The 23,254-nt window shown below is 47.1% G+C and overlaps 1 protein-coding gene across 3 annotated transcripts; it reads left to right on the top strand.

Annotated features, from left to right (window-relative positions):
- The first annotated feature begins 3,711 nt into the window (after positions 1–3,711).
- Positions 3,712–21,489, top strand: MOB3C (MOB kinase activator 3C). 3 transcript variants are annotated; one of them, XM_079106991.1, is made up of 4 exons: positions 3,712–13,652; positions 16,882–17,349; positions 19,628–19,830; positions 20,122–21,489. In XM_079106991.1, exons 1-4 carry the CDS (start codon positions 13,379–13,381, stop codon positions 20,149–20,151), a joined length of 975 nt encoding a protein of 324 aa, XP_078963117.1. In that variant the 5' UTR covers positions 3,712–13,378; the 3' UTR covers positions 20,152–21,489. The 3 variants fall into 3 exon arrangements, with proteins under 3 accessions (XP_078963117.1, XP_078963118.1, XP_078963119.1); XM_079106992.1 differs by having other exon boundaries at positions 13,515–13,656; XM_079106993.1 differs by lacking the exon at positions 3,712–13,652 and adding an exon at positions 13,693–13,800.
- Positions 21,490–23,254: the final 1,765 nt, after the last annotated feature.

Raw genomic sequence — 23,254 nt, 5'->3', positions numbered from 1 at the left:
GGGAGAGAGTGCCAGGTAAAGAACAGCAGGTGCTAAGGCCTTAGAGCAGGGTTGGGCTGAGCATGCTTGTTTCTGGGAACAGACTTAAAGTCCCTGCCTTGAGGAGCCCAGCCCACAGTTCAGGCAAGACACTAACATGAATAATTATAATACAAGGCAAACTGACCAGTGCTATCTCCGAAGAGGGACAAGGAGGATTATAGAGCCCTACTCGGTACTGTGGAGGATACAGAGCTTGCCAGATCCTGGTACCTGCCCAGGAAGTTCTTGTGGCTTAATAGGGAATAAAATCTCAAAAGATAGGTGTTTTATGCAAGAGATGGAAGGCCCTGTGAGCTCAGAGCTGGTCTCAAAATATATACAGGTTAATGATAGCCACTAACATTTTCTGGGGGCTTACCATGTGCCAGGCACTGTGCTCAGCTAAACCCTTTACCTGGATTTTCTCCATCCTCCCAACAACCTATGAGGTTGGCAGGAACCTGCTGGGTGGTAACATACACTGCCACTCTTCTCGTATCCTCCTGCCCTTCTTTAGCTCCAGCTCAGAAGAGGGAAACCTCCCAGTTACCTCTAACCCCAGATCCAGCAGCAAACTCAAGATCTTAAGAAGACATAGGTGGCAGTGGAACCAGTCCTTAGAAACACATCTGCCAATTTTCCTGCTGATAATGAAAGAACAAAGTTAATGCAATACATTTTTTTCTGATTCCTCCAGACTTTACTTGGAAAGACATCATGTTCTAACTAGGGAGGACTTTTCTGGTGTTCTGTGCTATATGTTTATAAAGCATTTTGGTCTTATCATTTCTCCTACTATAGCAGCTTGGTAGCAGCATTTTTATTCCTGTTCTGCTAAAGTAGAGACTGTGGGCACAGAAGGGGAAGAGATGACTTGAAGGCTTCTTCCTGCATCAGGAACCAAGCCCAGAATAGAAATGACTGCCCATGCTCTGGGTCTAATGGTATCATTTGTAATGTCCATTGAGCAAGCTCATTTCTCACATCCATTTGAATAGGGCTACTTCTGAGCTCTTCAGGTCTCAGGAACTGAAATGTCTAGAAGAAAAATTGGTTTAAAAAAAAAAAAAAAAACTGAGTCCTTCAGGCTCCCCAGAGCATTCAGGACAAAGTCCCTTTAGATCAGCTCACAAGAGCTTCTGGATCTGGTGCCTGACTTCTCCAAGCTCATCTCTTTCTGGGTCCCCACCCACTCCTTAGCTTCACCATTCTAGACAATTGGCAGTTCCCTGATCACACTGCTTTTTCTACTTCCATTCTAATTTTTTCAAATATCTTTGTGACCTGCTTCAAATGCCCATTCCCCTCTCATAGGGTTAATTCTTTTTTTTTAATTTTAATTAAAAATCATAAATTTACATAGGGCAATCTTGTTTGATTCATTCTGTTATTTTTTCCCTTCCCCCCCCACCCCTCCCACCCCTTTTCCCTCTATACAGTCCTTCCTTCCTCCATTCTTGTCACCCTCTTTATCCCTAACCCTAAACCTAACTCTAACCCTAACGCTAACCCCTCTTACCCCCCCTTATATGTCCTCATCCACTTATCAGCGAGATCATTCGTCCTTTAGTTTTTAGAGATTGGCTTATCTCACTTAGCATGATATCCTCCAATTTCATCCATTTGCCTGCAAATGCCATAATTTTTTCATTCTTCATGGCGGAGTAATATTCCATTATATATATATGCCACAGTTTCTTTATCCATTCATCAACTGAAGGGCATCTAGGTTGGTTCCACAATCTGGCTATGGTGAATTGAGCAGCTATGAACATTGATGTGGCTGTATCTCTGTAGTATGCTGATTTTAAGTCCTTTGGGTATAGGCCAAGGAGTGGGATAGCTGGGTCAAATGGTGGTTCCATTCCAAGCTTTCTGAGGAATCTCCATACTGCTTTCCAGAGTGGCTGCACTAATTTGCAACCCCACCAGCAATGTATGAGTGTACCTTTTCCCCCACATCCTTGCCAACACCTATTGTTGCTTGTGTTCTTGATAATCGCCATTCTAATTGGGGTGAGATGAAATCTTAGGGTAGTTTTGATTTGCATTTCTCTTATTACTAGAGATGTTGAACATTTTTTCATATATCTGTTGATTGCTTGTACATCTTCTGTGAAGTGTCTGTTCGTTTCCTTAGCCCATTTGTTGATTGGATTATTTGTATTCTTGGTGTAGAGTTTTTTGAGTTCTTTATAGATTCTGGAAATTAGCGCTCTATCTGAAGTATGAGTGACAAAGATATTCTCCCACTCTGTAGGCTCTCTCTTCACATTACTGATAGTTTCCTTTGCTGAGAGAAAGCTTTTTAGTTTTAATCTATCCCAGTGGTTGATTCTAGCTTTTATTTCTTGTGCTATGGGAGTCCTGTTGAGGAAGTCTGATCCTAAGCCAACAAGTTGAAGGTTTGGACCTACTTTTTCTTCTATAAGATGCAGGGTCTCTGGTCTGATTCTGAGGTCCTTGATCCATTTTGAGTTGAGTTTTGTGCAGGGTGAGAGATAGGGATTTAGTTTCATTCTGTTGCATATGGATTTCCAGCTTTCCCAGCACCATTTGTTGAAGAGGCTATCTTTTCTCCATTGCATATTTTTGGCACCTTTGTCTAGTATGAGAAAATTGTATTTATTTGGGTTTGTGTCCGTGTCCTCTATTCTGTACCATTGATCTATCTGTCTATTTTGGTACCAATACCATGCCGTTTTTGTTACTATTGCTTTGTAATAGAGTTGAAGATCTGGTATTGCAATACCCCCTGCTTCACTCTTTCTATTGAGAATTGGTTTAGCTATTCTGGGTTTCTTATTCTTCCAGATGAATTTCATAATTGCTTGCTCTATTTCTGTAAGGTACATCATTGGGACTTTAATTGGAATTGCATTGAATCTGTATAGCACTTTTGGTAGTATGGCCATTTTGACAATATTAATTCTGCCTATCCAAGAACATGGGAGATCTTTCCATCTTCTAAGGTTTTCTTTAATTTCTTTCTTTAGTGTTCTATAGTTCTCATGTAGAGGTCTTTCACCTCTTTTGTGAGATTGATTCTCAAGTATTTTATTTTTTTCAATGCTATTGTGAATGGGGTAGTTTTCCTAATTTCTCTTTCTGACGATTCATCACTTATATATAAAAATGCATTGGATTTATGAGCATTGATCTTGTAACCTGCTACTTTACTGAATTCACTTATGAGTTCTAAGAGTTTTCTGGTGGAATTTCCAGGTTCCTCTAAATATATAATCATGTCATCAGCGAACAGGGATAGTTTGAGTTCTTCTTTTCCAATTCGTATCCCTTTAATTTCTTTGGTTTGTCTAATTGCTCTGGCTAGAGTCTCAAGAAAGATATTGAATAGAAGTGGTGAAAGAGGGCATCCCTGTCTTGTTCCAGTTTTTAGGGGGAATGCTTTCAGTTTTTCACCATTTAGAATGATATTGGCCATGGGCTTAGTGTAGATGGCCTTTACAATGTTAAGGAATGTTCCCACTACCCCAATTTTCTCTAGTGTTTTGAGCATGAAGGGATGCTGTATTTTATCGAATGCTTTTTCTGCATCTATTGAAATAATCATGTGATTCTTAACTTTTAGTCTGTTGATATGGTGAATGACATTTATTGATTTCCGGATGTTGAACCAACCTTGCATCCCTGGGATAAAACCCACTTGATTCATCGGGTTAATTCTTAATTGCCTTCCAAAGTTCCACTAAAGCATCTCTGTCAGATCCTTCCCCAAATCCTACTCCCCCTACACTATCCTGACTTGGCTCACATGCTCCTCTGTACTTCCCCAGGATTTTGTGCTGAGTCTTTACAAGGCTGTCTTCTCCCACTAGACTGGTTGCCCTTTGGAGACAAGGATCATATCTTACTGGACATTATATTCCCAGTTTCCAACATGAAATCTTGCATACAGAGATAAGATATCCTGTGGGTCCTGAATGAATTCCAAAACTCAAGTCACTTGAGTCTACAAGCTTCCCTTGCACAATAAGATCCAACCTCGGAAAACACATTGTGTCCCAGTCCCAGTCAGTGACCATCTTGCTTGCTCTACTGTAGAGGCTTCATATGGAAAACAGACAAGGGGCTGTCAGAGGAGGCAGCCATGTTCAGAGTTTGTAAGCAAAAAGACAAAGATTGAACTTTTTGAGCAAGACAGTCATTTTAAAATAGCAGTCTGGCATGTTCAAGTTCTTGTCTTGGTTTACCAAGACTCAACATTAAAAGGGAACTTATAGACTGTCCAGTCACTAATTTCCAAACTGTGCTTCAGGGAATTCCAAAAATTCCTTACAGGTGGGACACTGAGAGTGTGGTCCTTAACCCACAGCTCAATGAGAGAATCAGTTTTATTTTCTGGGTTTCTTATGAGCTGTCATTTGAAGAAACAATTTCCAAGAAAGACTAAAACAATCCCTGATCTAGTCCAATACCACAGTAGCCCTCTCTATAGCATACCCAAGCCACTGAGCAACAATTTGAAAACTTCCATAGACCAAGAGCTCTCTACTCGGCTAACTGATCTGTGCCATGCTGAAACAGCTCCAAATGAAGTCTAGCCTCACCTCCCTCCCCATAACCACAGCCTCTCAGAAAGTGTCTCCACTCTTCCCTTAACAATGTCTTCTGCTTATGTGTGATATGTGAAGATAGCTCAAATTGTCTTGAAGTCTTTTCAGCAGATTTAACAACTTTCCATTTCCTCATAGAACCCAAAACCCCAGCCCTTCACTCTCCAGCTCTAGACTCATTCTAACTCACTGGTGTCTGCCTCACAGTTGGGGCCTGGAGTTGAGTCTGAGATGGCCTTGTGGGGTGACCAGAGATGATTCAGGGTGGCAGTCCCATGGGAATTGGGATGGCCTACTGGGAAGTCACTTCCCCATATTGCCACTCACTGAGGTCATCTCGCTGACCACCCACCCATTCCCTGTCTTCCCATGATCTGTCAAACATGTTTTTTCTTGCCTGGACCTTTTGACTTTTGGGTTTCTGTGCTTATGCCTGTTTCAATCTAGTTGTTCAGTGTTTGCATCCCATCTTGCCTTAAATCTTGACTTTGTTCCTCCAAACCTATGTCCCTGCCTACATATATTATTCTCACTTCTTCTTGGTCTTCTACATCTGTCATGGCAATAATCGTAGGTAAGTGTTGTTCCCTCAAGCTCTTCACTTACCTCCCCCACCAAAAACAAAAATAATCCTTGCCATGGTTTGAAACATTACTACTGGGTTACACTTGACTTGTGGTTCATTATGATCCCAGGTCATTTTTGTTATTAATCATACACTTATAATGTAGCATAATTCTCTACCTCGAATTCTGGTTGGTTCAACCCACATTCATTCCCCCATTTTGACCTTGTCTCTGGTCAGTAGGGAAGTACCAAAGACATCTTACATTTTGACATTGATTTTGTAGCAGAGAGAGAGCAAAGAGGTGTTTTGCTGAGTCTCACTTGCTGTCTGACTCTCAGCAGACTCTGATATGTTTTCTTCCACTAAGTTTCTTTTCTGATCTTGGCAACAATACTATAAGGATACTATTACTACCATTTTACAGATGAGATCAGAGTTGAGTCAGATCTCAATTAGAATCCCTGCTCTGCCTCTTATTGGCTGTTTGACCTTGGACAAGTTACTTAATCACTCAGCCTTTGTGTTCTCATCTGTAAATAAAATAATAATCCTATTCCCAAAGTTAAGAAAGGATAAAACAGTATACATGTAGAGTGCCTAGCACCATGCTTCACACATAATAAAAGTGCAAAATGGTAGCTGTTAAATTAAGTACTTGACCTTTTCAAGGTACACATCTCTGCTTCTGGGACATAAATCTGCTTCTAATATAGATCTCTACTTTTGGAATACATTTCTGTTCTGCTGTTTATCTTGTGACATGTTGCCATTTTCAGAAATTCTTTTCTAGGAATTTCGAAAAGCTTAAGCAGAGGCATTGGGAATTTGGGAGTCTTGAGGCTGGATTCAAAAGCTGGTGGGTAGGAAAAAGGAAGTGAAGGTTGGGTTAAGCCCAGGCCAGATCATACAGGATGCAGTAAGCACTGTTTATCAATCATTAATCATCAGTGGGCTGGGTCCAGCACCCATACACAGGCAAGAGCAATGTGGGAGTGAGGAAATAAAAAGTAGGCAGGCGGCAGCCCAGAGCCTAAAAGCTGACATCTGGGTCAGGAGCCAAGTAATACCTGGAGTTCTGGGCCAAGGTGCAAGCCTGTGTCATTATTTGTAGATGGCTTATCTGAGATGAAGTTATTTCTGGTTACAAACCTCTGTTTGCTTATTTCCCCAACAACTCATTAGACATAACAGTTTATAGGTTAAAGAGACCAAAGCCATCTAATGTTGACATCTTCCTGCCCTGGTTGGGCATCAGAAACACCTGGAGAACTTGTCAAAGCAGTTGATTCTTAGGCCCTGCCACCAAGATATGGATTCCATTGAACAGGAATGGGTCCTGGGAAACTTTTTCTTTCCTTCCTCCCTTCTTCTTTTTCTTCTTTCATTTCTAACTCTCCAAATAAGCTAAGCCTTTTTTTGGAATACCTGCAATAAGTTAGTGATTCTATTTTTCTTTTATAGCTAATGAAAAAGCCCCCAAACCAGGTGAAGTGACTTCCCCAAGGTTACAGAGTGTTAGTAGCAGCATTCCTTCTAACTCTTTGTTTCAAAATTTTCTTTGAAACCCGACTGGGAAATGTTGAGGGGTATAAACAAAAATAAATTATAAAAAAAAGAAAAAACAAAGAATAGTTATCTGCCTCTGGGAAAGATTTCCGGGATGAAATTAGGTATTCCCAGCATGTCTTAGGGAAGACCACAATGGGGCAATAGAGGAAAGCAGAGGTCTTTCCAGACTCTCATTATCCAGATATTTTCCTTGTTTGATTTCAAGACTAGAGACTTCCATAGGCTCAAGACCCCTGAAGCCAATGCTGGATTCGCTGTAGCCCTGGCTTGTATGGGCCTGGCCCCATGGCTGTGCAGAGAACTGTGTGTTGCCTGTGCAGGCAGCAGCTTTCCATTCATCCTGTGTGCAGTTGTTCTCTCCTGTTGTGAGTGAGCAGAGGGGGATGATATATGGAGAGTCTGGCAGGCAGCAATGGAGGGAGTGAAGGGATTGATGGGAACTCAGCTACAGAGCTCATTGGGAGACTCACACCCCATTGGAGCTGGGATTGATTGGCTGGAATTTTCTTGCCCTTCTCAGTTTGTCTCAGAACCAGCAGCCTGCAGTGTGTCCTCTGGGCGCCCCTGTGGAGAGGGAATTGCTCTCGAGGTCAGGGAAGCTTAGTGGTGGTCTACCTCAGGCCTTCTTCCAAGAGGCAAGCGACCCTCAGACAGCCTTCTGTTTCCTGAACCCTTTTCTCCTCTCTGTACTTGGCATCCTTCCTCTCTCTCTCTCTTTTTCTACCCATGGCTCACACTAAATGATCTTCTCCCTTGGTTGCCATCTGTAGAATGTGTGGAATATAACCTGCCCCAGCAGATTTTGTAAAGGTATCAAAAGAGGCTGGAAATCTTGATGGCGTCAAGGTTACTGAGGATGGTCCATGTATTTAACACTATTAGTTGCTTTAACATGGATCCAGACACAAATGCCTGCACTATCTACACTCTTGGGGACATCTTTAGAATGTCTACATCCCCTTTCCCAACTGTTTTGATCTTTCTCTAACTCACTGGAGATAGCTCTTTAAACGGTTTATTTGCTAAGCACTCAGGTGGTGGGAGCAGAAGGGTGAGCCCTGTTGAATGGAGGTAAGAGGCCTGGGTTTGAGTCTCAGCAGTGTCATTTTGGATTGTGCTTCTTGGTCAAATCATTTCACCTTTTGGAGTCAATATTCACCTCCCCAAGTTGTAGAAGGACTCAAAATGACCAGAGTTAGGAAAGCACTCTAAGCCAGAAAGTTCTTACAACTGTCATTTGTTGCTATATGGTTCCATGGAAGGAGGTAAAATAAATAAAACCCCATGTTTAAGGGTTTGCAGTAGAAAGGGTAAGATAAAGATCTCCATGGGCTTAACCAAGGAAGGCATCTGCAAAGGCACTGAGAACTTTCTGTGTCAAGAGCTCCCTCCTGAGGAGGGCTGGTTCCAGGCAGCAAGAGTCACTCAGGAAGATTCCCCAAAAGAGCACATCCTTAGTCTACTCAGCATTAGGCAAAGTAGAGCTTCTCCAACCACTTCTTGAAAAGGCCCCAAATGCAGCCCTATGACAAGCTGGCTACCAGCTGCAGGAAGTCACGCGCTGTACTTGTGTGGAATCCAGACTCCATGGAGCACAGCATGCATCTCCACCAGGAAGCCAGCCCCACCCCCGCCTGTAGGGCTGTCTGTGAGCTGCAGCAGACACAACTCGGAAGTGAAGCCAGGAGAGGACCCAGAGAGAACGCACGACAGGATTTGGGACCTCATGCTAACGTGTTCAGTCCTAGCTCCCCACTTCATATCTCTCTTTCCTGCCTCTCCGTCCCTGGCTCTGAAGGGACAACAACTTTAAAGCTCTCAAAAGACAAACTTCTCTTCTTCCCAGGGTTACTGAGAGGAAGAAATGAGAATATATATCTCATCACAGGTATATAGAAGATTCAGAGAATGGTTTTATTATGATTCAGCACTGGGCCAATCCCTGTTTCTCCCTGTGCCTGTTTCCCCATGTACTTCAAAGAATTTAAACTAAGTGATATCCAAGAACTAAGTGATATCCTTCCCCTTTAACAGTCACCCCCTCCCTGATCTGCCACTCACTAATGCTCCTCTGCAGCCTCAGTCTTCTGAGCTAGGAAGTGACACACCTGGACCAGTGGAAGTACCTTCAAAGACTGAGGCCTCTGTCATCACCCACATAACATGGTCCAGATACAGTGCCTAATGCCAAACCGACCCTCAGAAAATACCTGTCAAATGAATGACAATGCTGTCACCATGCTGTCCCTCTAAGATATCAAAACTAAGTTCTAATTTCCTACTCTTATTACCAGAAGATATGACCCTAGCCCTTTGGGGACTATAAAGTCACCCCCATACCCACTGGTGACTCTGAGACAAGTGTTAATGAACTCTCTTGGAGATAGAATGCTATGGAGGAAGGAAGAAAATGCCACAGGGACTGGGGAAGTCTGAAGAAGCATCCTGTAGAAAAAGGGCTTTGAACTGGGTGCTCCAGGCAGGCAGCCCCAGAGGTTGAATGTGAGAAGCCACAATAGCAGAGGAGCAAGTAAGGTGGGACAGAACTTTCTGTACAGTCATTGTGGTAGGTTCCATGGAAGGCTGAGGCTGGGACATTAGTGAAACCCATTCCCCAACTATCACCTCCACTCCTAGGGTCCCTCTGAGCTGGGAACTAGCCAAGTGGTTAGAGGGAATAATATCTACCAGGGCCATGTTTAAAGTCAGGTCTGGGGGAACATGAAATTGCCTTAAGGTACTTACAAACACTGAGCTTCTGTCACAACCTCCAGAAGTCTTCTTCCTAAGATGGAAGACCCTAAACCTGGACAGCTGGGGATAATACCTCCAACTTAAAGGGTGGGCAATATGCTGGGAGGGAGGAAGATCTGGGAGCAGAGAACAATGGGACCTGATGTTCTCAGAGGGAAGGGGGGCCTCCTACACATCAGAAGGACTGAACCCCCTGAACACCTTGTCACGGGGTTGCTTGCACACTTTCCTCCCAAGAAAAAGCACAAGTGTCCAGGCTGCATGATTGGACAGTTCTGAGGTGCCAATGTCTCCTCATATTGTCTGGGTCTCTGCCTCCAGGAGCCTAGAATAAGCCCAATTCCTACTCTACAGAAACACTTTCTGGGTGCTTGAAGGCAGCATCCCTGAAACAGACCAGTCACTGCCTTCTGCTGTTTACAAGGGCTATCATATCTGATCCTCACAGCCCTTCCACAGAGCAGACGATGGTATTTCTATTTTAGAAAAGAGGAAATAGGCTCAGAGAACAAGTACCTTGTCCAAGATCACACTGAATTTTAATGTACATCTTTGTCAACCCTGTCTTTCTCTGCCATAGTCCCTTGAACCTTGTCTTCTTCACACCAAAGGAAGTCTCACTTCAATTTCTCTTCCTGTCATGCTGTCTCCTCAATGGGCCAGGATGGGAGATCCAAGATGGAATATGCTGCCTCCTGGGCAGGAAAGGGCAGAAGCTGAAATAGCAACTCTTAAGTGCAAGTGAGGAGAGGGCAGACCTAAAAGGTTATAGTAGTTGCCATGCACCTGGTGAGGTGAACTGGAGGTATCATTCTGGGAAGGGGGTAGGAATGGAGTACCTTTCCTGGCATGGGAGGGGCTGTTGAGTCCCAAGGAGAAGTCATTATGTACCCATGGAATCACTGGATGCAGGTCCAGATGGATAAGGGGCCAGAAGCTGATTTTGTTAAGGTACTTGATATTAGGCTGGAAGATGTTTTTGTGGTGCAGGTGTGGAAATTGAGGGCCAAAGGGGGACAGCGGCTTTCTCAGAGAAACACTAGAGTAGTGGGAGAGCCAGGATCAGGAGTTCAGGTCTCATGACCCTTGCTACTACCATGCTGCCACCTGAAGTTCCTGGCAGGGAGGCATGTGCCAAGATTGTACAGTGGAAGAGGGCATGTATTCTCCTAGGTCCTCATTTGCTCCTATCTAGCTGCTAAGATGGACCTCGTGTGAGCCTTCTGAAACCGTTTACCTCAGGACACAGTGGCAGGGAAGAGTGCCTCTCTTGTGTGGGTACATGCCATCAGAGGGCAAGACTAACCCAAGGTCACAAGTGAATACATGGTAAAGCGAGGATGTCCAAAATCTGGGCCTTCTCAGCTCCAACAGGCCTCCTAGAAGAATAAGAGTCTCTTCAGTCTCTTTAGCCCACACTGAGAGCAAGAGAAAGGAGGACAGGTGTTCGAAGGATCTGGGTTATCTCTGACCCCACTGCCACCTGCCTCCCATCCCTCACACACTCAGGACTGTGCAGATGAATCTGAAACTTCTGAAGTTCCTTCTAAATGGATCACCTTTATTTCCCACAATGTGAGATTCTGTGCTTTTCACTCTTCACTCTTCACTAAATTCCTACCATCCTATAAAACCCAGCTCAGAGGCACAGAAAATTACCATGTACAAAGCCACAAAGGAAGTCACATGAAATTCCAAAGGAGCTCACAGACCATGATCTCGGACCACATTGCAATATAAGTAGAAGTCAACAAGAAAAACATAAACCTCTCATAGTGTGAGAAAGTAAAAACACACTTTGAAATCATCCAAAAGTTAGAGAGAGGAAATTACAATGAAATTTGTGAAATATTTAGAACTGAATGATAAGGAAAGCACAAGTAGTTTCTAACTCATTTCCTCTGTGAAGTCAGCCCTGACCCCATGTTGCCTCTCCAGATCTCCTCCCTCCAAACAGCCCGGTGCCCAGGAGACTGACGCCTATTGGCTGCAGCAACCCATTCCCTTGTCCTTGGCTTTGGGTGAGACTCAAATGAGGAACCTGGCCAGAGATGGGAGGGATTGGGAGAGAGAAGTGAGATCCCTTATTTATCTCCAGTCCTTCCCCATATGATTGCTGTGGACTGATCATGCTCCTCCACAGAGGCCCCGCCCTTGTCAATAGTCCCCTGCCCATACCTCTCACTCCTACCCCTCCCGTGCACCTTCAGCCTGGGGCTGACAGCTACCCACTGCCTTTGCTAGTCCTTTGATATTACATATCCTCATGGTTTCCCCACACCATGACTCTTCCTATGAATAGTTCCCTCATTAAACTCTGTTCAGACTCAAAATGCCCAGTTAGGGTGTTCCACATGTTTCCTTTGGATACCCCAATTCTTACCAAGAATTCAGCTATCAGTGCTTGACCATGTTCTCACTTCTGGATGATCTGTATTATCTATGGATGTGTTTTCCCCCTGATGACCTGTTGGCGCCTGAAGTCGGCAACTAGATACATGTCATCATCCAATCCCCTGATCTCTGTGCACAATCATGCTCAATAAAAGGTATTGGTTAGGATATCAAATACAGGAGTAGATTTGAATTCCCTTCATATCTAAGTGTTTGCTTATAGGGGACTTGGGATACATTTAATTAAAGCCCAGACACAAAACTTCAGAGAATTTTAGGCAGAGCAAAAATGGGTGTTCAAGCAGAAGGTGGCACACGCCTGTAATCCCAGTGGTTTGGGAGGCTGAGAAAGGAGGATCGCAAGTTCAAAGCCAACCTTGGCAAAAGCGAGGCAGTAAGCAACTCAATGAGATGCTGTCTCTAAATAAAAGACAAAGTAGAACTGGGAATGTGGCTCAGTGGTCGAGTGCACCTGAGTTCAATCCCAAAAAATTTTTAAAATAATTAAAAAATGGGTGCTAAACAAAAGAATGGATATTTGAGCTGGAATTTTTGCCCCCAGTATTGGGGATTGAATACAGGGCCTCAACACATGCTAAGAAAGCTCTCTACCATTGAACTACATCCCCAGCCCTAACACCCTTAAGGATCTGGGGCTTCCATGCCATTGATAAAGCAGCTCCAGAACTAAGAGGAGCCCACTGGGGCATCTGAGCCATGGTGTGTGCCATCTGTGGCCTCCAGCTCTCCCCTACCTGTACCTGTTCATCTCCCACTTTCCTCCAGGGTGACTTCTGCAGCGCAGCTGTCTGCCTTGGCCCTCCTAGCCTGGAAAGCCTCCAATCTTCCTTCCCATCCCAAAGAGAGCCAGGCAACTCGTTCCTGGACCTGGGTCACAGCATACATTGAACACTGACATGAGATACTTGTCTGTCCCCAGGAGAGGATCCAGGCAGTGGAGTAGGCAGAGCAGATCAGGTCTGGAAGGATTTGGATTTGGTTGGAAGGAATGAAGGAAAGGTATCCCAAAGAGGGAACAGGTGGGACAAAGGTATGGCGATGGGAAATGGGTGCCTTTGGGTGAAGAGTAAGGAGAATTAGTCCAGCCAAAGGAAGCCACCCCATAGCCTCAACGCTCTGATGGGGAAGGTGAAGTCTGTTGATTTGACACTAGTTGGAAGCCAGTCCTCTCAGGAGTGAGATGTTCAGTTCGTTTATTCATTCATTCACTGAAGTGGATTTTCAGCGCCTGCTACGTGTCTCTGCCTCTGCCGGGAGCTAAAAACGTGGGAGTGGATAGGATAGACAGGCTCTCTTATTGAGTTCAGGGACGAGTGAGGCACCAAAATTCCAGGAAGCCACTTATCTAGCAGCCCTTTTGTCTGCTCCAGAGAGAAGCTGGACATGTCCACATTTCAGTCTGAAGGGCCAAGGAGACCCCCCAGAGGGCCAGTCCCTCAGTTAGTGCCCTGCTCAACGGGAAGCTGGGAGCCCGATGTGGACTTTCCGGAAAGGCGCTAGTGAAGTGTCTGTGTATTGGGGTGGGGGAGTCCCTTTCCCCGCCCCTCCCCGCCCCGTGGCCGCGGCGTGGCCGGGCCGGGGGCGGAGTTGGCGTCGCCTCGCAGGCAGGAGGGCGGCCGCGGCCCGGCAGGGCAGGCAGGCAGGCGAGGGGAGCGGCCGGAGAGGAAGACCCACAGGAGAGCGACCCAGCGCGCCGGCATGTGACTGCAGCCCAAGTAGACTCAAGCTCTCCGGTCGTGGAGGACCCCGTGAGTGAGTGCCCGCGCCCCAGCCTCCCTGCCTTACTTCCACTTTCATTTCTTCCGCGGTCCCGGCGTGGCAAGGTCCGGAGGAGATTCTGGCCCAAAGGCAGGGTGACCACAGTGAACCCGAAGCCCCAGGCTCAGAGCAGCGAAAGTCCGGGTTGGGGGTGGCGGTGGTTGAGGGGGGCGTGTCTTCGGGAGCGGAAATGTCAGGCTGGCTCCTCTGGGTCCCACAACCTGCTCGTCCTGACAATTGGTGGGAGGGGAGAAGTTCTTAGAGGGTCCAGGGGAGGGTGGGGTGGGCTTGGCTGGCTGAGCGCTGCTGGGAAAGTGTGGAGACTTCGCTTGTACTTTCTCTTGGATGTCTGCCCTTCAGGGGGCCCCGTGCTGGATTCTTAGTTCACTCTGGAGCCATCCTTTGACTGAGTTCCTAGGCCAGGCCCAAGGAGGGGCAAGTGTGGCCCTGGCAGGGGGATAAATGTCAGAAACAGGCAGGGTCACCCTGTGGTCTTTATTTGGGGAGTCCAGATGCACAGCCAGAGGTGAGCAAGCCACTGGCCATTTGCCCAGCATTAGGAAATAGAGACTAAGAGGGGGAATGGGCAGTGGTTCAGGGAGAGCAGGGTGGAGAGTAAAAGCCCATAAGGGGCATGAATAGAACGGCACCTACCCTGCACTGACCCTCAGCTTACATTTTCCTAGTAAAAGTCCCAGGCCTTGAAATTCTACAGCAGGTAGGTGGGACTCTAGCTTCCTGGTCAGGACACCCAAGTTGCCAAGGGCATTGTCAGTGTGTTGGGGGCAAGAAGTAGGCTGGCCTAATTAGTAGGAAAGACGCTGCCCCTCTCCCTTTACCCTACTCTCTGTCCTTATCTCCACCAGGCCAGTGACCAGCCAGTGCAGGAAAATGGTCCTTTGTTCCTTGTCATGGGCTGAACCTCTCTTTAGCCCAATCCCCAGTTCTGCCTGTAACTTGCTATGTGAATACAGTTTCCTCAAGTCCCCTTTCTGGACCTCAGTTTCCCCATCTTTACAAGTGGGTTGGGCCAGTTGACTTCTCAGGACTATTTTAATTCTAAGACTCCCTTAAAAACTGAGCACCTATTTTGTTCCAGCCCCTGACCACAGCTGGGCATGGGGTGGGGACAGAGTGGCTAAAAGAGCTGTCTCCATAAAGAGGAGATCAAGCTCAGTAGAGAAGGCTGCAGGAGGAGGTGGCATTCAACTTGGTGGAGTATGGAAGGCAGGGTGCAGCTGGAGAAAGCACAGACAGGAGAATGGGGGGTGTGTTCAAAGATCAGGAAGAAGCAAAGTGATTTGTGTAGGGAGGTGGAAGGTGAGGCTAGAGAGGTAGGGTGTGGACGTGAATGCCAGGGTGAGGGTCTAAAACTCAGTAAAAGGGGCTGTGTGACGGCAGAGTGCCTAGGCACCCCCACCTAATTGCAGTGTGAGTGATTTTGGAAGCACTTGCCTCAAACAGAACTTGAAATGGAGATGACAACTGAAGCATAGATACCTCCTTCTCTTTGCTTCAGGAAGTTCAGGTCCTGAACTGGGGATGTAGTTCAGTGGTAGAGTGCTTACCCAGCGTGTGCAAGGATCTGTGTTCAATTCCTAGTACCTCAAAAACGAGACAAGAAAAAAAGTGCCTGGCACTTCTTCAGGAAGAAATTAATGGATCAGGATGGATGACATGAACTTTTTTCCCCCCCTGAAGAGGGCAAGATCCTGCTGAGAGGCCTGACTGTACTCTCTAAACTGTCTGTTGTACCCATCCTGGCTTGGTCTGGAGGAGGCTGGCTTGAAAGGAAGAACCTCCAGCCACTGTCAGAGGAAGCAATGCTCTTATAGGAATATTGTGGGTATAAAGAAGGACCTTTTCCAACATCCCCTCCATTAGTCTGATTTGTTGCCCATATATGCTTTGCCTTTAGCTACAAACAATTGTCACCTCGTTCCCACCTTCCCTTCCTCAACCTTGTCCCAACAATTACCAGAGATGTGAGAAAGGAAAATGCTCTAGTGTCATTCAGTTAGTCTGAAGTCAAGACCAGCTTTTGTCTGTGATTGTATTCAAGCCTCAGTGTGAGGCTAGAATCAGGGCTAAGACTGAGGAGGGTCAGGGCCAAGTCAAAGTTCAGCCTGGAGCCCAAGTTCAGTGCTTAGCTTACGCTCAGTCTGGGGCCACGGCCAGTGCTCAATTTGTGGCTAAGTTCCAGTCTCAGCAGGTACCTGGGTCTGCTCACTCTCTCACAGGGCAGAGGAGATGATGCCCTTAGAGGCTCAAAAATCTGGCTGTATCAAAGTGACACAGGAATTGAATGGGTTAAATCTGTTGTGCTACAGGTGTCACCTAACAAGCCAGTGGTGAAGCTGGTACTAGAATCCAGGAATCCTGCATCTTTGGGGCTGATTGCTGCCTCCCTCTCAAGTCTGTTCTGTATCTGGGATACTTCCATTATAGGGGGCAAAGCAAGCGTGTCTGAGCTCTAGATGGACCCAGCTGGGTAAATCTAACTGCACTCTCTACCCTCCAGTGTCAGGTGCAAAATATGTATGGTAGAAATGTTTACAGTGTGTCAGGTGCAGGGGGAGGGCCCATGGCTTGGTCTGGAGGAGGCCGGCTTGAAAGGAAGAACCTCCAGCCATTGTCAGAGGAAGCAGTGCTCTTACAGGCTGGCCACCCTCCCCCTCCTCCAGTGCCTGTAGCTACACTCAGAGGCCACCCAGCTGGCCATGTGAGGGCCCTTTCCTCTTTCAGAGTAAAGAAGAAAAAGGAAAGGACATTTTTGGTAGAAAAGTCCCTCCTGCTCCCTGGGAATCCCCGGTGACCGGATAGACTACGGGATATCCCAGAGGAAACGGAGGCCAGGACCCTCCCTCTCCCCGCCCCCCCAGCACAATGCAGCTAGGCTCTCCCACACTGCACCAGGTGGAGCTCCCAGAGGTCAGTCATCTCTTCCAGCCTCCTTCCAGTAGTCTCTGTCTTTGGAGCCCAACTCCAGCCACTGTGATGCAGAGAAAACAAAACAAGATAAGAGGTGCATATGGGCACTAGAAGGGGAACTAAGGTTTCCTGGAAATGGGTAGGGCCCTAGACCTGGAGGATGAGGATTTCCATTCCAGGTGGAGGGTACAGATCCCAAGGCTGAAAGGTAAGATGGAAATGTTGCGTTGGGAAGTCGGAGCCCATGTGATAAGGCCCTGACCACTCCCCTGCCCTTGTGCTTGGCAGAGAATCCTCAGGTCCCTGCCCCTGGACACCCGGCCCTACCAAGCCTGGCCATGGCACTCTGCCTGAAGCAGGTGTTTGCCAAGGACAAGACGTTCCGGCCGCGGAAGCGCTTCGAACCAGGCACACAACGCTTTGAGCTGTACAAGAAGGCACAGGCATCGCTCAAGTCCGGCCTGGACCTGCGCAGTGTGGTGAGGCTGCCACCCGGCGAAAACATCGATGACTGGATCGCTGTGCACGTGGTGGACTTCTTCAACCGTATCAACCTCATCTATGGCACCATGGCTGAACGCTGCAGCGAGTCTAGCTGCCCGGTCATGGCTGGTGGGCCCCGCTACGAATACCGCTGGCAGGATGAGCGCCAGTACCGGCGGCCTGCCAAGCTCTCTGCACCTCGCTATATGGCATTGCTCATGGACTGGATCGAGGGCCTCATCAACGATGAGGATGTCTTTCCCACGCGTGTTGGTGAGCAACACCTGGTCAGGAAGGGAGGGAGCCATCAGGAGCCCAATCCATAGCTGAGGCATTTAGTTTGATATAGCAACTCTGAGGGCTAAGTTACTTTCATCCCCCTATCATAGAAGAAGAGGTTGAGACAGGGTTAGTGTCTTGCTCAAGTCAGATATTTAACTAGGTCTGCCTAACTCTCTTTTGGGGCTCTTCCCCAAGCATGAGTGTCCCACCAGAGATCATTCCAGCAAGACCACAAACAGTGATTCTCAGAATCTTCCAGAACAGGTGCCCCAAGATATTTGTAACAGGTTTACTTACTTGGACTGATCTTACTTGCATCCTCTGGGAGTTCCCTCTGACTCCTGGCCCCAGGAAAGAGAAGAGGTTGGAACTTGGATGAACCCAGATACTATCTTTGCCTCAGACTGAGACTCTGAGGGCAGAATTTTCCCTTGTCAGGCTCAGGCCATGGGGCCTTTTCTTATCTCAGCTGTGCAACCTGGGCGGGTGAGGGTGGGGAGGAGAAATGAGTGATGTCACCCTGGCCCTGCTTTCCCACCCAGGGGCTGAGCAGGCATGACAGTGTGTGCATCACAGCAGCCCCACCTGTATACTGGGCCCCTGCTTCCACCCAGCTTCATGCTCATTTCTATAAAGGCTATAAGACTCAGAGATGGGTGGGGCAGGGTGGTCAGGCCCAGAGGGGATAAGTCTGAATGCTGAGGAAAGCCTGGCACTGAGTCACAATTCAATGCCCACAGATCCTCCCCAGCTAGTGGCTGCTATTTCCTGTACTATCATGCCCAACAGTAGTACCTTCATTTTACATAGGAGAAAACTGAGGCCAAGAGGGAAAGTGCACTGAATTGGGAGAGAGTCAGAAGTGGTGTTCATGCCTTTGTTGTATCATGAGACTCAGGACCCAATGTCTTGATAGACAGGATAAGTGTGAGGGGCCTGGGCTGCACCTGGAAGGGCTCCCAGCAGGGTAGGGCTCAACCCCACTAAGAGAAGTGAGAGAGAAAAGGGATCTATGGAACTGGATGAGCCAGGTATGGACCTGAATCTGGGCTCTGTTCCATTCTAGCCTTATATCCCTGGGCTTGTGAGTCCCCAGATAGCCATACCTTTAACCCTGGATGACTCTGCCACAATGGAGAAGAGACATAAACCACCAAGATCTCTGCCTTGAGCATAGGGGCTATGCACAAATATCTTTTCTATGGGTCCAAGGACAGGGTCTTTATTATTTACTTCTGAGGGTTGCTGCAGTATAGTGCAAAGAGGGTTTGAATCCTGCCTCCAGTCTGTACTAATTAATAATTATGTGGCATTGGGCAAGTGACTTAATCTTTAAGTACCACCTCCATTTTATCATATCTAGAATGGTTATCAGACCCATCAGCAAAACTGTAAGGATCAGAGGCCAAAGGTTCTTTTCAAAGGCCCAGCTTAGGGGCAGGCTCACAGATAGAAGGTTCTTTGTACTCTTGCATTTGAAAGAATGAGGAATACCTGAACTGGTTCAAGTAATTAGTAAATTTTAGCATTATGAGTCTGGGGCTTGCTGTGTGAATGTTGAAAAGTGGAAGGATTCAGGGTGGGGCTGTAGAGAGAGGTCAGGATCAGATCATGAAAGACTTTGTGCAATGCCATACTGGGAAGTTAGGACTTAGTCCTGAAGGCACAAGAGTTTTTAAACAGACCCAAATCTTGATGAATACCCCTCCTTGGAATTATATACAAGGGTGTGATGTGAGCATCCCTGCAGATACACATCTTTCTGGGAGAGTTTGGGCCATAACTTTCATCATGGTCTGAGAAGGGTTGATCAATCACCAGCAGCAAGAGCACAAAGCCCTGTTTTAGGCAATGGGAAAACTTAGAAAGCTGATTTACACTTCAGCAGGGGAGAGGCACAGTTAGATTTGTGCTTCATTAAAAAATAAACTATGGGAGATGCTTGGGATAGAGCTCAGTGGCAGAGCACTTGTCTAGCATGGCCTAGCATGCAGAAGGTCCTGGATTCAATCCCCGGCACTGGAAAAAAAGAAAAGGGAAAAAAAAAAAAAAAACCACATTGAGAAAACAAGACATGTCTGGCTTGCTCTTGCGCTTTCTCTCTCTCTCTCTCTCTCTCTCTCTCTCTCTCAGACAAATGTGCTGAGATGCGTGTGCTGGGGAGAAAAAAGCCACCCTGGGCAAAAACTGCCTGTATCGGGAGGGCAGGGTTGGCAGAATTTTGTCACTAGGATGTTTATCCCTCTTTCTGCCCCTCTCTGCTCTCTAGGAGTTCCCTTCCCCAAGAACTTCCAGCAGGTCTGTACCAAGATCCTGACCCGCCTCTTCCGAGTCTTTGTCCACGTCTATATCCACCACTTTGACAGCATCCTCAGCATGGGGGCGGAAGCACACGTCAACACCTGCTACAAGCACTTCTACTACTTCATTCGCGAGTTCAGCCTGGTGGACCAGCGGGAACTGGAGCCGCTGGTGAGGCCAGGCCCCCATTGCCTCCCCTGCCAAGGCTAGCGTTTGGGGGTTTTCAGATCCAAAGGCTGCCTACGTACAAAACTCAAATAACCAAGTGGACAAATTAGGCGAAGCAATTTATTTGACAGTGGATTCCATGCTTTAACAGTGAATCCAGTCTGCAGCCTAGAGTTGGAGTGGAGTGCAGGAAGGGGCTGGGCTCAGGCAGAAGGGTTAGGTCCTATGGTTTGGGAAGGGACTATCTGGCAGGCCAAGCTCAGACTGACCCCTCCTCACTTTGTATCTTTACAGAGGGAAATGACAGAGCGGATTTGTCACTGAGCCCAGTCCTGGACATTGTTGCCCATCAGATGGAACATCTGAACACAGCGTGGCTGGGGAGGGGATCTTGGGAGTCTGATGATAGAGGAATCTGAAGGCCCTAGGACCCCTCCACATACCAAACATCTCTGAACTTCTGGTTCTCGGAAGTCTGCCTACATGTCCTCCTCACTGCTTGTGAATGGAGAAGGGGAGGGCTTCAAGTGGGCAAAGAGAAGGAAAGGAGAAGTCAAACCCCTGGCATGAAGTCTGGGAGTGGGGTGGGCTATCAGGTTTCTTCTCTGACCCTTCCATAGTGGTTCCCAAGCCTATCTGGGGAATATGGATGTGGTTGTGGCTGAGGTGACAGCAAGAGAGTAAGTAGCCTCTGTGTAAGTGAGCACAGATTCCAGTGTGAGCATGTGTGTGATTTTAACTATGGGTGTCTGTCTATGAGAGATAGACCCTCCCTAGCACATAGTAGGCTCTCCATAGATGTTGGGTGAATGGAGAGATGGATGGATGGATGAAGAGGTTGGGACCATCAGATTGTGACCACTGTAGGGGTACTGACAGCATTGTCCCCTCTCAGGGCATCTGACCATGTAGTGCATGAAATGTGGTTGCAGATGTACCTTTATGGTGGAAACTTCTAGGCTACCATCTTCCATTAGCACAAGTCCTGGGGAGCTGGGTGGAGGTTGGAAGGAGGAAACTTACCCTGAATTCCTTAATCCCATGACCCACCACAGATGTGGGTTTCATTTGCTCAGTCAGGGATGCCTATGCCTCCAGAAAGGCCTGATTAATAGAATGCCTCCTGGGGTTTGGGAATGATCCCTAATGTTCACACAGGTCCCCTGACTTTTAAACCAGGAATCTTAGACTCCATTCTCCCAGAATGTACAAAACTGACTCCTAGGATCTGAAGCCCAACACAAAATAATCCTCTAGTCCAAGGATCCAGTGGATTTGAATTGGGAAATCTGAAGTCTTTTCTCCCATCCCAGGACACTGAGGATCTTATAGCTGATGGAGAGATCCCCATCCTCCTTCCCACCTATCCCTGAGACATTCTGGATTATTGGATCTCCAAGCACAGCTATCCACAGAGAGACTGGGATGTTCATTCAGTACTCCGCTGCTCAGTAACTCCATGCCCAGCCCTGTGCCCAGACAACACAGGTGCGGAAACTAAGGCAGGAACAGGATTCTGCCCTCCCAAAGCCTTTGTACTGGGAAGCCAGGATGAAATGCCAGAAAGGACCCGAGAATCATCTCGTCTGTCTCTCAGTGTGCAAAGGAGGATGCTGACGCTGGGAGAAGAGGGAGAAATGTCTTTCATGGAACTGGAGTAAAGACCCGGGACCTGCCTCCCACTTTAGGACCCTGATTGTTACACAGAAATGCACATGGAAAAAGGGTTTTACAAACCCTCTTCAGGACACAGCTGTTCCTGCTTTGAGCAAGGATTTCTAGCCAGAGAGCCCCACCACCCCTTGGGTTGGCTGGGGTTGCCTGCTGAGCCAAGCCTCCAAAATTATGCCCCTCTTGACAGCCTAGAAACTGCCTACCCACTGGGGAAACAGATGGGACTCTTGGGGCCAGCCATCTGGGCCTGGGACTTCTGCCTTTGCTGCCTCCAGAGAAGTTCCCAAGGGAAGCATGCTGGCCTGGCAGCTGTCTGTGGCTGTGGAGTGAGGGGAGTTGGAGCTTCCCCCAGAGTGACTGCAGCTTGCACAGTGGATTCTAGACTGTGGCAAGGGCTGATGGGGTGGGGGGAGGGAAATCTATTTTTGTGAAATAGAAGGAAGACTTTATTGTTGTTATTTTTGGTAAAGTAAAAGAAGCCAACTAAAGTATCCACTGGTGGGAAGCTGTGGTCTGGGTGCCACATGGCTCTTGGCAGACCATGGAAGGAGCCAGGCCAGAATGGGGCTGGAACGGCTTTTTGCCCTGAGAATGTGGGCCATGTAGAGGACTGGCTGGTATGACCATGTGTGGTCTAACTCTCCAATCCTAAGGTTCTCCCAGGACAAGAATTCTAGAATAGGTGAGGCTAGGACCCTTGGAAAGGGGAGGGATGACCCTTGCCTCTGGGGAACTCAGTCTGACGAGGAATTCTTCCTTGTTTTAGTTCAAGTCGCCTGGCATTGGCTATTCTAAGACCTCACCCCTTCAGCTGGGGGTTAGAGAAACTAACAGAGTGGAAATAAAGTTCCAGCCCTAATTATAGGAAAGGAGGCCATTTTCAGAAGGAAGACGTTTGTTGTTGGCTGGATCTCAAAATGGTGGAGGTAGGACGTGGGGCTAACTCCTGAGCTTATTCCCCAGAAGACATCTGAATCTCTTGGCTCATGTCTTCTTATTCCACTGACCTTAACCCACAATCTTTCCAGATAAGAGTTGAAAAACAGCTTGGTTCTTTTTGTTGTTGTTAATCATCTTATCCATTTAGCTGGTTTTATCGGGTCAGCAAAGGCCCACCTAGAGCTCCCCTTCTACATTCAAAAGAGCCAACCTGGCTTTATACAGGAGCTTGGAAGTAGAGACCTGGGTTCCAGTCCCACCCAGCCCTCAAAGTCCCATGTAAGTACTTCCCTTTTAGACCTATATTTCTCAGCTATTTCATTATCAGAAGTAGAAGTGAAGGACTGATTAATCTCTTAGCACCTTCATTAGTCTATGAATCCTTCATCATCATCATCATCATCATCATCATCATAGATAATGATGTTGCAGGTACCGTTTTGAGTGCTTGACATATAATAGTTTGTTCAGTCAAGTTTGTCTTTAGCTAGCTGCCTGGCTTCCCTCCAAGACCCCAACATCCCTCCATCCTTTCACTGCGTCAGGATCTGAAAGTCCCTTTATTCTTCTGCTCCTTCTTCTGGTGCACCGGAGGAGGTCCTTAGTGCAGCATTCTAAGAGGGTTCTAGCTGCACACCCCCTATGTCAGATTGCTCACTGCCTCCTCAATCATTGGACATATCAGGCTGTTAGAAAGTTAATGTACTGGGTTCATGGTCATTTTGAAATACAGGGTAGATTTATCTCAGAACTGTGTGGCCCAAGGTTTGCCCATACATGGAAATGTCTGTTACTATACCAAGAAGCCGACATA

The sequence above is a fragment of the Sciurus vulgaris genome (assembly GCF_902686455.1).
Source record: "Sciurus vulgaris genome assembly, chromosome: 1".
Lineage (NCBI taxonomy): Eukaryota > Metazoa > Chordata > Mammalia > Rodentia > Sciuridae > Sciurus > Sciurus vulgaris.
The sequence above is the reverse complement of the archived record's forward strand: the minus strand, read 5'-3'. Positions and strand labels throughout refer to the sequence as shown.

What these genes read in the sequence shown, in the direction of transcription:
- MOB3C (XM_079106991.1), top strand. Translation starts at nt 13,379, where the DNA reads ATGTGGACTTTCCGGAAAGGCGCTAGTGAAGTGTCTGTGTATTGGGGT. An exon ending in CTCCGGTCGTGGAGGACCCC is followed by an intron (nt 13,653 to 16,881) that starts GTGAGTGAGTGC and finishes TGTGCTTGGCAG; the next exon opens with AGAATCCTCAGGTCCCTGCC. An exon ending in TGTCTTTCCCACGCGTGTTG is followed by an intron (nt 17,350 to 19,627) that starts GTGAGCAACACC and finishes TCTGCTCTCTAG; the next exon opens with GAGTTCCCTTCCCCAAGAAC.